Raw genomic sequence first — 14513 nt, forward strand, 5'->3', positions numbered from 1 at the left:
TCATTGGTTTCAGGCATTTTAACCAATTTTCAAGACATCGTGTTTAAAACATCTCATCACTTAATCACTGTTATTGCAATTAAATTAGCATTTAATTGTCATAGCATTAAACTAGTAACTAATATCTTAATATTACCAATTAAATATAATTTTTTTAAATACTAACATCTTTATGTAGCTAGCTGTTTATTTTTGTCAATTTTTCCCTTATATGCTCTATTTTCCAATCCTCACTTCCTTCCTAGCATTTTCAAATAAGAAACCTAAATTAACTCTTAAATTTTATTGATGGATAAAGCTCATTGAAAATCTAATAAAGTTGAAAGGTAAATAATTTTCATTTTTATTTGCCATATCAAACACTCACAGTATTTACAGTACTCTGGTTTTTAGTGTATTTCAAGCACCACTGCAACAGCAAATATTCTCATTAGAAAGACCATAGCACACACTGGAGCACTGTTTTGTTTAAGTTGGTGTGACAGTGATGCATCTGAATCCTCAGTATTCCACTCTCTTGTATTATTGCAAAATGTCATAGTTAAATTAGACTTTATTTTATTTTAAAAAAATACACTTATCCCTATTTTCTAAGGAGCTCAGTGTGATTATTTTTTTCTATGTGAACAGTAATTGTGCAATTTCTACTATGACATCTAGAGGCTGCTGCTTATTTTCTGTGGTTTCTTGTATGGGCAAGATTTTTGTGGTTTCTTCTGTGAAGAATCAGGATTGCTAATGAGAAGCCACAGGAATTAGATTTCTCAGGGTGAGAGTTCAGCACAATTCTGCTAAGCAGCACTACATTTAGAGCATCAAAAGCAAGAAACATTCCAAAGGGGAAATATGTGGCCAAGTTGGATGTAAAGCTTAACAACATAGACCAAAAATAAAGTGTAAGGATCTCTAAAGTAAAGGTATAAAATTTATATTCCTTTCTGAATACCTCATAAGCAGGTGATCTTAAAAAGAATCCTGAAGGACACAAAATTTCTTAAAGCAGCAGAAAAAAATAACGGCATTGCAAACAGTTGAAGAGACTTTTTTGTATATTTACAAAAAATACACAAAACTACAGTGGTGGAGAGTAGGAATGATTCCAAACCAGAACACTGTGGATCCTATTTGGTAGAGTTTCAAGCTGTTATGTTGATTACAGACAGTCCAGGACAGCGTAACAAAATAGAAAGTAACAGGTTGCACAGAATGAAAATTCCCTTTGAAACTTCCCTTTGGAGGGAAATTGCTAAGCCCCACAAGCCCAGGGTAAAATGCTATTCAACATCATAAAGAAGGAAGTAAATGTTGTGATCATATACTTTCCTGATCCTACTAACCTACCTGTGCAGTGAAAGGATGATGGGGAGATAAAATGATGTTAGCTGAAGCTTAATAAGGAAAACTCAAAAGTGACACATACCAAGAACCACCCTCCCTTTCTCCCCAATTTTAAGTATATATTTTGGGGGACCTGAACTAGGTCATAAAACTGAAGAAAAAAATATACTTGATATATTTTGAGATACTGTAGAATTCCATGAAAATACCTCTCAGTGGTAAACAATGGCCAAAACCCCCAATGTTAGAATTCTCTAGAAATACACGTGTTTGCATTATGAAAAATAGGAATTAACCAGAAAATATCATTATTACACAATCTTCTGACCCCCTCATCTCATAAAGGTTATATACAGAAGCCATTAAAAAGGACTGAGAAACCTGTATAACTTCTACTCAGGAAAAACTGACAAACTTTGGATTCTTCTTTCTATAAAAAGGGAAAATTAAATGGTCATGTCACAGCAGTCTAAAACAACTTTAAACATATGAGGAACAGCTATTAAAAACATTTTCATAAAAAGATTAACAAGAAGCAAGCGAAGCTCAAGGATGCCAGGTTCAAAAAACAAACAAACACAAGGTGAGTCTGCAGAAATACTTTTTGGCTGGTACATTTATTTACCTGGGTTCAAAAAGCAAAGGGTTTTTATCACCATTAATGATTCCAATAACAACCAGCTATATATTATAGCTCTGGAAATCCTTGAGACAGTTTGCTGGAAAGCAGTATTGCCCCATCTTGGAGAAGCTGATGGCTTAGCTGGATATTTATTCTGATAAATTTCTTAGTCCCTCTTTAGGGAAAGGAATGGAAGAAGGGGAACCATACCCAGAATTTCAAACTCATTTGCTTACACCAATTTCAATAATTTCCAAGGTTTAACTATGCACTTTGCATTACATCACTATCAGTGAGACAGAAAAGAATTACATCTCATTTACATATATAATTAGATAGTTCATGTGTCAATGAACAAAAAAAAAAAGATCCCAATCAAATTTCTACAATCACATCAAAAAACGCTACTCCTCTTTAATCAGTGTTTTGAATCAGGCAGCAAGATTTTATCAGTGTGATCCCACAGGGCACTACTTCAGCTGAGCAAACAGACCTGTTTAAACAGTCCCCTTTCAGAAATGCTTCCTTCAAGCATCTTTAAAATCTTCCTGCTAATATCTCAAGAACCATGCATTCTTCATTATCTTCACAGAGGTAAGAATAACTCATTTGAGTTTACCTCAGCCCTCAGTTTTTCTTAAGCATCTTTCCTCCTTTGCTTGGTGGAGGCATCTTCAACCTGTTTCACCCCAAAGTTCATTACCAAACATTACCATTATTGCTAAGACAAAGAATCACCAGTGGACTCCAAACCAACATCATCAGGATGTTTGTACCTCAGATTTATGTACTGTTTGCTGGCAAATTACAGTTTGAGATCTGTTTTCATAAATGGGCTCTATTTTTATTTAAGGTTCACAATATTAGAGGTCTTGGATTTTTAGCTGAGAGGTCTTGGATTTTTAGCTGAGTCTCTCATCTGACTCATTTTTTGTCCTCTTTCAGATATTCTGACTCCCAGGGTTAAGTCTTCCAACCCTTTTTGCAGTCCTTTCAATTCAGCTCTTTGTCTTCTGGATTTAATTTCCTTGTTAGCTCCACCATCCATTTCCCTTATGCAGTTACTTTCCTACATTGCTTGTCCATATTTTCTTTCTCTGTGTTGTTTTCTCCTCTTTCACATCTTCTGACTCCTAGGTTAGTCTTCTAACCCTTTTTGCAGTCCTTTCAATTTCAGCTCTTTCTCTTCTGGATTTAATTTCCTTGTTAGCTCCACCATCCATTTCCCTTATGCAGTTAGTTTCCTACATTGCTTCTCCATATTTTTTCCCCTGTGCTGTGCTCAGCCATTTTCAGATGCCAATGAGAGGCTCTTTAATTGCTAAGTCAATACTGTCACCATGAAGACAGGAAGTACACAGGTTTCATGAAACTGCACAGGTTGAGATTTTTCTCCTTGACTTTGTTTGGTGCACATCTGCTTTTTCATCCCTTTTCTGTCACACCTGGGAGTTGTCCCCACTCTCCTTCAGCAGCACATTACCTCAAACCTCCTCCATTATTTCCAAAGCATCAGGGTGTATGTAGGAATACTTTCCCCCTGCTTTTTCACACTAAATCTAACACAGATTCTGTTTCAGTGCCTTGCCTCAGTGCAATAATCACCTCCATGACTACTGAACTCTTTTCTCCTTATTCCCACTGACCAACTTGACCACTTCCTTTTTCCTTGCATTTCTGTCTGGCTGAGTTTTTGCTTTTAGAGAATCCAAAACAAAAAACCCAAAATCAAACCACAAACAAACACATTTTCTGCCTAGGTCATGTTCCTTCCCTCCCAGAGAAGTACATCTCTTGTGGTCTCTGGGAGGCAGCATTCCTCTCTGGCAAAACTGCATAAAGCAGCACTAAAGTTAAAATTCAGATTTCTTTCCAGAAGTTGATTCCTATAGGCATGAATAATGTAAATATTACAGCTAAGCCTGAGACACAAGAGTCAAACAATCTACTACTGAATCTACTAGTCCTATCAGAACAACAATAATGTTTAAAAATTATTACAATGTTTTCCTTTCCTTAGAACAGATCTGTCTGTCCTTTAGTTTGAAAGCAGTGTTTGAACAGGGCAGGGAACAGATAAAAACAATAAAACATGGGATTGCTCAACTGAAAATTTTAATGTGTCTACATACTTCTGTATAATTCTGGTTGATTTATCCAGATCATCACCGGGTGGTTGTATTAAACTGTGCATAAAACTCCTCTGTTGGAATATTTGAATACTCTTCCTCTTTAAGATAAATGTTCCTAGAAATGAGTAAAAATTTTTAAAAGCCATTAGTAATTTTTGTTATTATTCAGAAGTAGCCTGAGAAATCTAAAAACTATATCATGCATTAACACCCATAAATGTTCATAAATTATTAGAAATGGAATTTAATGTAACTAAAACTTGTTCTGCAAAATTTATGCCACATCTCAATATAGAAAAATTGGTTTTTTGGTTCCTGAAATATCCTTCCAGAAATCTCAAGAGTAAAAAAGCCTGAATTAACACAATCCCAAACTTTTGTTTTCATAATAAGAAGGCATCATGTACTGGAAATGAAATTCATTTGCAAAAGGTATATATGAACCTGAGACTGGCTCAGTTGGTCAGAGCATGGTGCTAATAATGCAAAGGTCAAGGGTTCATTCCCCATATGGGACATTCATTTAAGAGCTGGACTTGATGATCATTTTAGGTCCCTTCCAACTCTGACTATTATGTGCTTCTGTATTCATGCACAAAAAAAAAAAAAAAATCCAAAAAACAAAACTGGAAAAATAGAACACTAAATCATTATGTTTGTTTTTCTTGTCCTGCATGTATTATCTTTCTCCTTCCCCATAAGAGCAGACACAAGAACTGCCCTCCAAGACACATTCAGTGGTTAGTTAAAGAATCATCTAGGTCTGTCATACATAATGGAAATGCTGTTAGTGTTGCTAGCTTAACCCTGAGCTATCAGAAACTGGCAGCTCTACTGGCAGTTCATCCTTTTTAGTTTCAGATATATTAAAGAAGCATGTAATGGTTTTTCACCTTATAATATGATTTTCTGCATAGCTAATTATATTTATTCACTATTTTGCCATCTATATAAACAGTCTGTTGTCAGTGGAATGCTTTTAAGAATTACAGATTCATGTCAATCGGTAACACTCAAAACCTACTCTCTGAGGTTTGATTAAAGAATAGTGGAAAACACACTTCAGGTGAATCGTTGAGTTTTTTTAAAGCATGAACTTGTAACGAAAAAAATCACAAACAGAACAAGTCAAAAGAGCTCTTTGAAAGCCGAGCTATTGGGTCAATAACGATGAAGAGCTTTTTTCATTTGAACAGTGCTGCTTTGGTACTTACTTTGCTCTTTGCTCCTGAGAGAGCCCTGCATTGACAGCATCCAGGTCTCGGCGCTGCACCTGGTCCTGGCGCTGCTGGTGCCGCTCCCAGAGCAGCTGGGTCCTGGCAGCCTGCACGCGCTGCCTGTCCCACTCCGCATCCCTCCGGCGCTCCTGCTCTCTGGCTCTCTGCAGCAGGGAGAAAAAGGCTTCATTTTCTCTGTCCAAGATGGAACTCTGTAGATAAAGTCTCATGGGTAAGTTTATCTAAACCTTGCTTGCCTTTATTGAGCACTAGGGGTAGCATTTGAATGGGGAGAAGGGAGCAAGGATTTCTAAACCACGCAAAGCAAGATACGGCAAAAGAAAGAGCTATTCTTTTCTCTCTGGAAAACCCCAGAGCAGCAACAGATTTTTTTTTTCTCTCTGTAAAACCTCAGAGCAGCAAAAGATTGTTTTTTAATTATTGTTAGCAAGAGTTGAAATTTCTTGAAGCAAGAAGTGCATAGACATCAGTATGGCTTACAATATGGCCAACTAAAATAGGGGAGCCACGAACACCACATGAGTAGAAACTTTTTTTCCCTCTGCCTCACTTCTTGTCTGACACCCCACTGAACAGAAACAAAAAAACAGGCCTGCAAAAAACTTACTTTTCTTGGCTGTACTCATTTTCAGCCAGCCTAATGACTTGAATGGGTTCATTTCAGAGTAATAGGAGAGGCAGGGAAATAACAATTCTACCTTCAGCTTTAATAACAGTACTAGGTAAAATATAGTATAGCCTACGGTGTTGTAAGGACTAAAATATAAAATCAAACACTATTCCTTAGCTGTCATAAATGCAGCCTATGCACAAGGGAGGCAAGTCACTTCTATTCCACAATATCTAGGCCTGAACACTCTTGACTTCATAGGAGCCTAGATGTCTTCATTTTAACTGCCTGCTTCTATACCCCTCTAGAAGCAGGTTACCATTGAAATTCTATTTTATAGCATGGCCTCATAGTTGTGTGGGATGGTAGAAATGAAACTCCATCACATTCTTACATTCATGAACTTTTAGGCTTCTGAAATATGCACGAGCAAGGTCACTGGGCCTGATCTATGTGCCTTGCTTGGGCACCCTTGAGCATGAGAATACTGCTTTGGCCTGCCCTGCTTTCACCTTCAGCTCCTGGATCTTCATCCCCTATGGAGGAGCCTTGCAGGCATCTTGTGCACTCTCAGGTCACCATGAAGCCTGGGTCTTGGGCTGGGCAGGACTTTGCTGCTCAGCTGGACCATCATGGACCATGCCCTAAGACCTCCTTGGCTCTGGGCCCCTTAGCAACCTTCCTCCCAGTCCAACTCCAGGGCTCCAGCCTACTCCATGACATCTCCCAGGTGCTTCAGAGGTACTATGTTCAGTTATACTGATTAAAGTTTGGGTAAAATCCAGATCAATGGAAAACACAGCCTCATATTGACATGTCCAGGGCAAACAACGGCATTTTTATTTTGCAAACATTGTCTATAGTATTATTACAACCAAAAAAACCAAAAATACATGAAAATGCATGTGAGCTGAAATACCTGTTTCTCCAGAACTTGTTCCTTTTGGAACTCACGAATTGCCATCAGCTGCTCCTGGTTCATCCCCTTCCATCGATCCACCAGCACACCCCCAGGACCGATTGCTTGGTCTGGGTTTTCAGAAAGGAAATCTCCTCGAAGCAGGCAGGTTATTTCATACATATCATCTTTCATTTTCTGAGCCTTTTCCAATTCATTTTTGTGATCTAGTTCAGCAACCTAAATTCAATGGAAAGAGAGAAGTGATGTTTTTTCCAAGAAAAATATGAACTAAGGGGTGAAAAAATGTTAACGCATCATAAGAGATGATTTCCAACCTGCATACAGTTGTCAAAAGCATCACCTACAAAAAGTGATCATTGTCTTATTGGCCAAGATCAAAACCCTAATATCAAACAGTTCTTTAATGCTGTCATATCACATATAGCAAGTAAACTGGGGAAAAATAACTTTGTTTTATAAGAAAACACAGAATTAAATAAAAAATAATTCCACATTTATCCTCAAGTAAATGACGAGTATATATTTGGCAGACAAACACAATATGGAAGAAATTTCAATAAACATTTACAATCTTGAATCACTAGACTTGATTTATGTATTACACACTGAATCTAGGTGAAAAGCATGGGTAAGCCCTCAAAACAAAGACAGATGTCCAATAAAGGTCTGAGGATGCAGCCCTGATTCTCTTTGCTGATACAAAATGCAAACCTGAATCATATTACATGAATGTATCTGAAATACTGGAGATCACAGTATGCATTTGCTATGGAAATCACTGTTTCTAATGTTCATGACAAAGCACAGTCTCCTACTCAAAGGAAATTTTCCCTTTACAATACTCCAGAAATAAAATACAATGATCTTACTGAACATATTTACCTTTCAAAGAAGAATGAGACTAAATAAACTAATTTGAAGAAGAATGATAATGCTATGCATCTTTCATTTCTAATACTGTCTCATTCTTCTGTAATGCATAAACTAAACTATCTGGAACAATGCCTGGCTCCAGCATCCAGTGGACAGAGAAAAACCTTCTGCTTGCTAGGGCACACAGAGCACAGGGGATGGAACAGCCTTGGAAGTCAGGTGACAAGAAACCCCCATTGAAAACATGACTTCTTATTTTGATTTTGTGCATCCTATTTTCCTTCTCTGTCACCACATTTTCTAAAAAAATAACAAACCAACTAAGTATTAATTTACCTGGATTTTATTGAAATTTTTAGTAGCTGTACAAACAGCACGCCTGCTTTCCTCTTCTTTTCTTTGTTCTTCCATAATCTTTCGGTCAAGTTCAATCCTAAACTTGTCATAAAGATCATCTAAATTAGATTCAAATAAAACACAGTCAATATTCATGGATTTGATGTGCCATATGAGTTAACCAGGGGAAGAGACAGGGGGGAGTTACAGATACAGCAAGCTGAAAAACTATTTCCAACTATTTTCCAAATCCTACCATCAAAGCTGTCCATCTTGGGATTTCAGGTGATTAACTAATCAGTTTAATATGTAATATGCATTGTATTAATATATAGTATGTACAGTTTAATATGTATTTATGTTGTCTAAACACTTGGTGTTAAAATGAAAGAAGTATGTTAAGTACTACAGAAAATAATGTTTCATGACAAGCTGGGAAAGAAAAATCTGTGTTATTTTTTATGCTCTAGGACAGTAGGGATTGGACAGTTTGGCCTGATGAAGCAAGCATACCAACTGGAGGCACAAACTAGAAATGAAACCTGGGTGACATTAAAATCACATGTTATGAAACAGAGACTTCCTAAGAGAAACAGTGGATACATTGAAGCCTATAAAGTAAAAACTGGTCTAGTATTTCAAAGTTAAATATACAATACCATATTTTCATCAGATACACCACAACTTCAGAAAAAGAAGATTAAAACTACATTATCTTTTTTGTTACCTGCCAATTTTTGGTCAGCTAATGCATTTTTTAAGTCTTTCTGTTGCTGAAGAGACCACTCCCTTATTTGCTCCTTTTGAAACTTCATCCTCTGATCATGGTTTAAGTCTTCACCCACAAACTTCTGCATGCCAGAGACAGTACAGCGAGGATCATCATCTGAGACTCGAGCAGGTCTGTCTTTCTTTAGGGCTTGTGGATCATTCAGGTCAAATTCACGTCTTGTTTCTGGCCCCTGAAAATTCTTATGGAATTCAGTTAGAGCCCTATTGATGTCTCTGATTTCATTTTTCTGGCGTTCTTCTAGCAGACACATGAGCTTGTCATTTTTCTTCATGTGATGAGCTAGACAAAAATGAACACAATGAAACCACAAGTCTTAGGGGTCCATGAGTCATTGGACTGCACACATAAGGTGAAAATAAAATTTTTAAGATGAATACACAGAATATAAGTTTTCAAACTGTTATGCATTAGGAGAGTATTTGATCCATAAGTACCAGCCCAGCAAACACTCTAATGTTAGTAATATTAACTTTTGAAATATTTTCAGCTTTTTAGGTATAAATTATTTTATTAATGTAAGAATGAAATATGTGCATGTGAAACAAATACAATAATAATCACCAGAATTATGAGGTTTCATTTGGTGAAAACCTGCTACATAAGAAATGTACAGTAAACCAGTTGATCCCACTTACTTTTAGTTTACAGCTAAAGCTGAAATACATTGTTGCTTGCCAGGAAGCAAACCAAAATTGTCCTGCAACTGCAAGGAATATAGGTAGCTCTTCCATAGTTCCAATGATTTTTCTAACCATAGCACTAAAATCATTGGCTGGTATCAAATTTTGAACAGCTTAAGAGCTCCTGCCCATTTAATTGGGACTACATAAATTCCAGCATTTTTAAGAAAAACATACAACAAAACTCCCGCCCAACTAGCCATTTTAGTTATTTAAAATAATTTGCTAGAAAATATAATTTCCTCTTTTGCCAGACTCCACACTGCTGCTGGTAGTTTCCCAAGAGTCAGACCCTGACAGGTGTATTTTCCAGCCAGGAAAATCACAAGCAACTGTAGTAGAACACAGAATGGAAGTGGCACCTCCTTTTTAGCTCCTCTTGAGGCACACAGAGAGCTCAGGCTGTGGGACCCTTTCATCTGATAGCCCAGGAAAGCATCCCAGGCAGGGAAGACCACAGGGCACAGCATGAAAAATTTGTGTGGCTGCAAGTTCTGATTCAGCAATGGCTCCTCTTATCACCTTACTGTACATGACTCATGCTTCCAGCAATAACAGCCCAGAGAGGATTCCACAGAATCCATATATTCTATGGAAGAATGGCTAGACAAAAGATGAGCTCACTCTTCATAAAAGCAACTAAAACAGGTCAGCCACTACTATACTCAAAAGGTATACTTACCACTTACAATGGTAAGTAATTATTTTTTTTTAATCCTGTTGCATACTCAGGTTTTTAAATGATGCTATTCATCAATACCTTTTAAAAGAAAACACTGAAAATTCTGGCCTATCAGGCAATGTATCCCAGTTTAATCATGTCAATAGAAATCTTAAGCTAACAAGGAGAATACATAGTGTGCCAATGTAGATGTATGAACATAAATAGGACATAAATTGGATGACTGAATTTAGAGAATATATGAAGGGATAAAAGAAAGCAAGAAATGGATTAAAACATTTCGCTTTTCACAGAAACATCACAGTGCCTAGGAATTTACCAAATCTTTCATGCTCTGCTTTTTCAGCTGCTTCTTGAATTTTCCTTTCCTTGACCTGTGCATCCAATGCATCTTTATCAATCTATTAAAATAAAAAAAAAAGCAGCTCTTTAGGAGAACAATTAAAACATTGTCAATCTACATTGACTCACAGTTGTACAAGATAGATATAACCCCACTAGCAACAGAATTTATACACATTACTAATGTAGGTAAAACAACATCCAGAAACAGAAATATTCTTGTTTGTTTGCTTTGTTTTAATAATGGTAGGAATGTTCTTGCACCTGATCAGATGAAAACACCACATTTACATGATACATAGAGCTATAAATATTTTCAGCTGCATTACATAGAATATGTTTCCCCCATTACAGCTGGCAATTTTATTTTATTGTTCTGCTTTCATTTATAAAACAGATAAGTATTTTAACAGTAAAGATGACAGAAAGTTTTAATAGTTCATATTTGAAAAAAATACAAAGGGTTCACTATAAGAAAGGAATGGAAATGTTTCCTGTCTTATCAGAGAGAATCACATGGTTGCCAAAATGCAGTACAGGATACAGGATCTGTGATGAGCTGCCAGATATGGAACAGAACATCCACATGCATGGCAAGTGGGACCTGAGCAAAGGATAATACAGGTCACATCATCAAATGGGAGCAGACACCTCCATTTTGGGCAAAAGAATGTGGCCCCACATTTGTTAGCAGATTGTGGCAAATTAATGGGCAGAAACATGGATTTTACTCTTTTTTTTTTTTTTTTTTTTTTTTTTTTTTTTACTGATGAGCCACTTAATGTCCTTAAAAATTTTGTCAAAAATACAATGACAGATCTTCAGGAATCTGGTAAAAAATTTTAACAGACTTTGTCTAAAACCTATTCAGATGAAAAGAGAAACAGATGACAGCTGAAAATACACATGGTTAATGCTGTAAAGGACAATTGACAACAGCCATCAGCAAAGAGCTAAGTTTGTAAGCAAGGCTGAAACCATCAAGAATTCTATCCTCCAAAAACAATGGTGTTGTGGACACTAAATATCAACTCTTCCAGAGGTCTCATTGGGAAAGCCAAGCTGACAGTATAACTACAGGAAATACTGCTAAGAGAAATTCAATACAAGTTCTTAGAGTGGCAATAATAGAGGCAGATCAGTGTATCCACTTGTGTTACACTGTTGGCTCTGACCTCTCCAAAACACTTTCACTCGACCCAAAAACATCCCTAAAACTGACATTTCCAGTCACATAAAACTATAGGTTTCACTTTTAAGCATTTAAATAAGAAATCTGTGAACAGTTTGAGGCAGCTAATTTCTAAACTCATTCTATTTATATATAAAGTTTACATGTAAATTGAAAGTAATTTTTCATTTGGATTACACATCTGAACTCTTCAGAAAAATCAGTGATATACTAGGATAGATTCTTCAAGCTGTAAGTGAAGAGGGCATTATCTTATTTTTACATTACTCAGATAACAAAACAGATACAGAAGTAAAAGTAATAATAAAGCTAGTAATAATCAAGGAAAAAATACAAAATCTGAGTTCCCATTCTGCTGTCCAGTATATTACCTCCATGTTCTTAAAATATTCAAACCCTGCTTTAGGATTTCTGGTTTCTAAGTCAAATACTGTCTTGATTTTTAAATTTTCTCAGTGACTGCCACTCAGGTTAACTGGTCAGAGAACTGAAGCAAAGAATCTTAAAACCACACAGAAATACCGATATAGAATAGCTCTGTATGGATTTCCTAGCTCTTTATGGTTTAGACCTGGCCTTAATTCAAACCATAAGAACAGTCCCTTCAGTCAGCATTCTTGTTCAGGTACATTGAATGATGTTAAATCAAAATAAGCTGCTAATCAAAATTCTTCAGATGAACTCTTCTTCATTTTAGATGTTTGTCTAATGTAAACAGATCTATCAAAACCTGCCCGAGTCGGTTCTACAAAATAAGGCAATTTTACAAAAGTATTTGGGTAAGACCTTTGGATGGTGTACTCCAGTACAGCTCAATAAAATGCACCAGGATATGTTAGTTGTCAGCTATTTCACTAACTGAGAATTTATGGTTTGCAGTTCATTTTTAAGGCTTTAGAAAAGCCACTTTATAGAGAAAGTATGTTTTTCTGATTAAGAAATTTCAAGTATCTTAACCCATATCACAACTGCTAAAAAATGTTATTAGCTGCTTCCACTGAAGTATGTTGTTGGTGAGTGTGGGGATGCTGTACCAGCTGGATAATACACCTGTCGTGATCAGTGAGAACTGCTAATTGCTCTGCAGATACAATGACTCTTGCATTAGAGTGAAAAAAATAAAGTCAAGGCCTTGTCAGAAATAAGGTGAAGATATTTTTCCACTGATTTGAGACATGTTTCTGTACCTAAGAGAAGAGGATCCAATTGACATCTGTTGCAATTTTACCAGTTCAGTGAAGTCACCTCACAGCACTCTTCCCTCCATGCATGCTCACAACATCTTAATGTGGGCCTTCGGAATATCAAGAAGAGATTCAAAATACCATTGCATCCAAAGCCAAATAGGTATAGAGCACATTATTTCCTGACGTTCAGGATGCAAACTGCAGAGTGAACTCTGGAGAAAATCCACTAGCCTGAAGCATTCACATTTACACATCCACACCAAGAAAAATCAGACACAACAATTAATTATATATATATAATCAAGGATGGATCTGTCCTATTCATCTGATGCAAAATGTGGACTAATTGCAGGGCACTTACAGCAGTAAATCTCCCACAGCATCAATTCTAGCAAGGTCCAGGCAGAAAAAGACAGGTAAAAAACAATTACTTGCTTCATCCACATTTCATGAACTGACTCTGGAAGCTTCTGGTTTCCATTTAAGTATTACTACACAGAGATACAACACAGGGCTTGATCCCTCTGCGCTGTCAGGGGACAATGACACCTTGCCCTTCAATCCAGAGCAGTGGGGCACAGGTACACATGAGAAACAATGGCCATAAAGGAAAACACAAGAAGCTTTGCCTCAACAGGAGGAAGAATCTCTTTCTATCGAGGGTGGCAGAGCACTGAACAGCTGCCCAGGGAGGTCACGGATCTTTTCCCCTGAAGACATCCCAAACCCATCTGGGCACGTTCCTGTGTCACCCGCTCTGGGTGACCCTGCCGTGCACGGGGGTTGGAGTGGATGATTTTCAGAGGTCCCTTCCAACCCTAAATATTCTATGATTTCTTTCACCGGTAACTTTAAAAGCGACTCTGAAAGTTGGATCTGGGCCCTCTCTTCCTGCTTGCTCCCCCTCACATACACACACCTGAGGAGGGATCACTGGGTGCCGCTCTGACCGACTCAGCCGCCCCTTCCCTCCCTGAACCCTCCCCGCCTTACGCCGTTCTCTTCAGAACCCCTGGGAACACCGGGGGGACACGGCGCCTTCCCTCCCGTGCTGCCGCCCTCACCCCTATGGTGCGGATCCGTGCGTTGAAGATGCGGCCCCGCCGCAGCAGCTCCCGCCGCCGCCGGCGCTCCAGGGCGGCGGCCTCCTCCAGTTCCCGCTGCGGCCCCAGCCCGCTCATGGCGCCGGAGGGAACACCGGGGCTGGACTGAGAGCGGTGGCCGGGAACAGCGGTGGCGGCCAGCCGGGACACAAGGCGGCCGGTCGCGATGGGAACAGCGGCACGGCGGCGCTGGCTAGGCGGGACACAAGGAGGCCCGTCGCAATGGGAACGGGAGCGGCGCTGGCCAGCCGGGACACAAGGCGGCCCGTCGCAATGGGAACGGGAGCGGCGCTGGCCAGCCGGGACACAAGGCGGCCCGTCGCGATGGCACCGGCCAGGCGGCACACAAGGCAGCCTGTAGCGATGCCACCGGCCAGCCGGGACACAAGGCGGCCGGTGACGATGGCACCGGCCAGCCGGGACACAAGGCAGCCCGTCACGATGGCACCGGCCAGCCGGGAGA

General features: G+C 38.6%; 1 protein-coding gene across 1 annotated transcript; it reads right to left on the reverse strand.

Annotated features, from left to right (window-relative positions):
• Nucleotides 1-3997: 3997 nt before the first annotated feature.
• Nucleotides 3998-14167, reverse strand: RIBC2 (RIB43A domain with coiled-coils 2). The gene is made up of 7 exons (XM_059473046.1): nucleotides 14012-14167; nucleotides 10546-10627; nucleotides 8799-9143; nucleotides 8072-8190; nucleotides 6860-7078; nucleotides 5307-5473; nucleotides 3998-4207 (listed from the first exon to the last, which is right to left on the reverse strand). The coding sequence occupies exons 1-7, from the start codon at nucleotides 14126-14128 to the stop codon at nucleotides 4126-4128; spliced, it is 1131 nt and encodes a 376-aa protein (XP_059329029.1). The 5' UTR covers nucleotides 14129-14167; the 3' UTR covers nucleotides 3998-4125.
• Nucleotides 14168-14513: the final 346 nt, after the last annotated feature.

This window comes from Ammospiza nelsoni, chromosome 5 (genome assembly GCF_027579445.1).
Source record: "Ammospiza nelsoni isolate bAmmNel1 chromosome 5, bAmmNel1.pri, whole genome shotgun sequence".
In the NCBI taxonomy this organism is placed as follows: Eukaryota; Metazoa; Chordata; class Aves; order Passeriformes; family Passerellidae; genus Ammospiza; species Ammospiza nelsoni.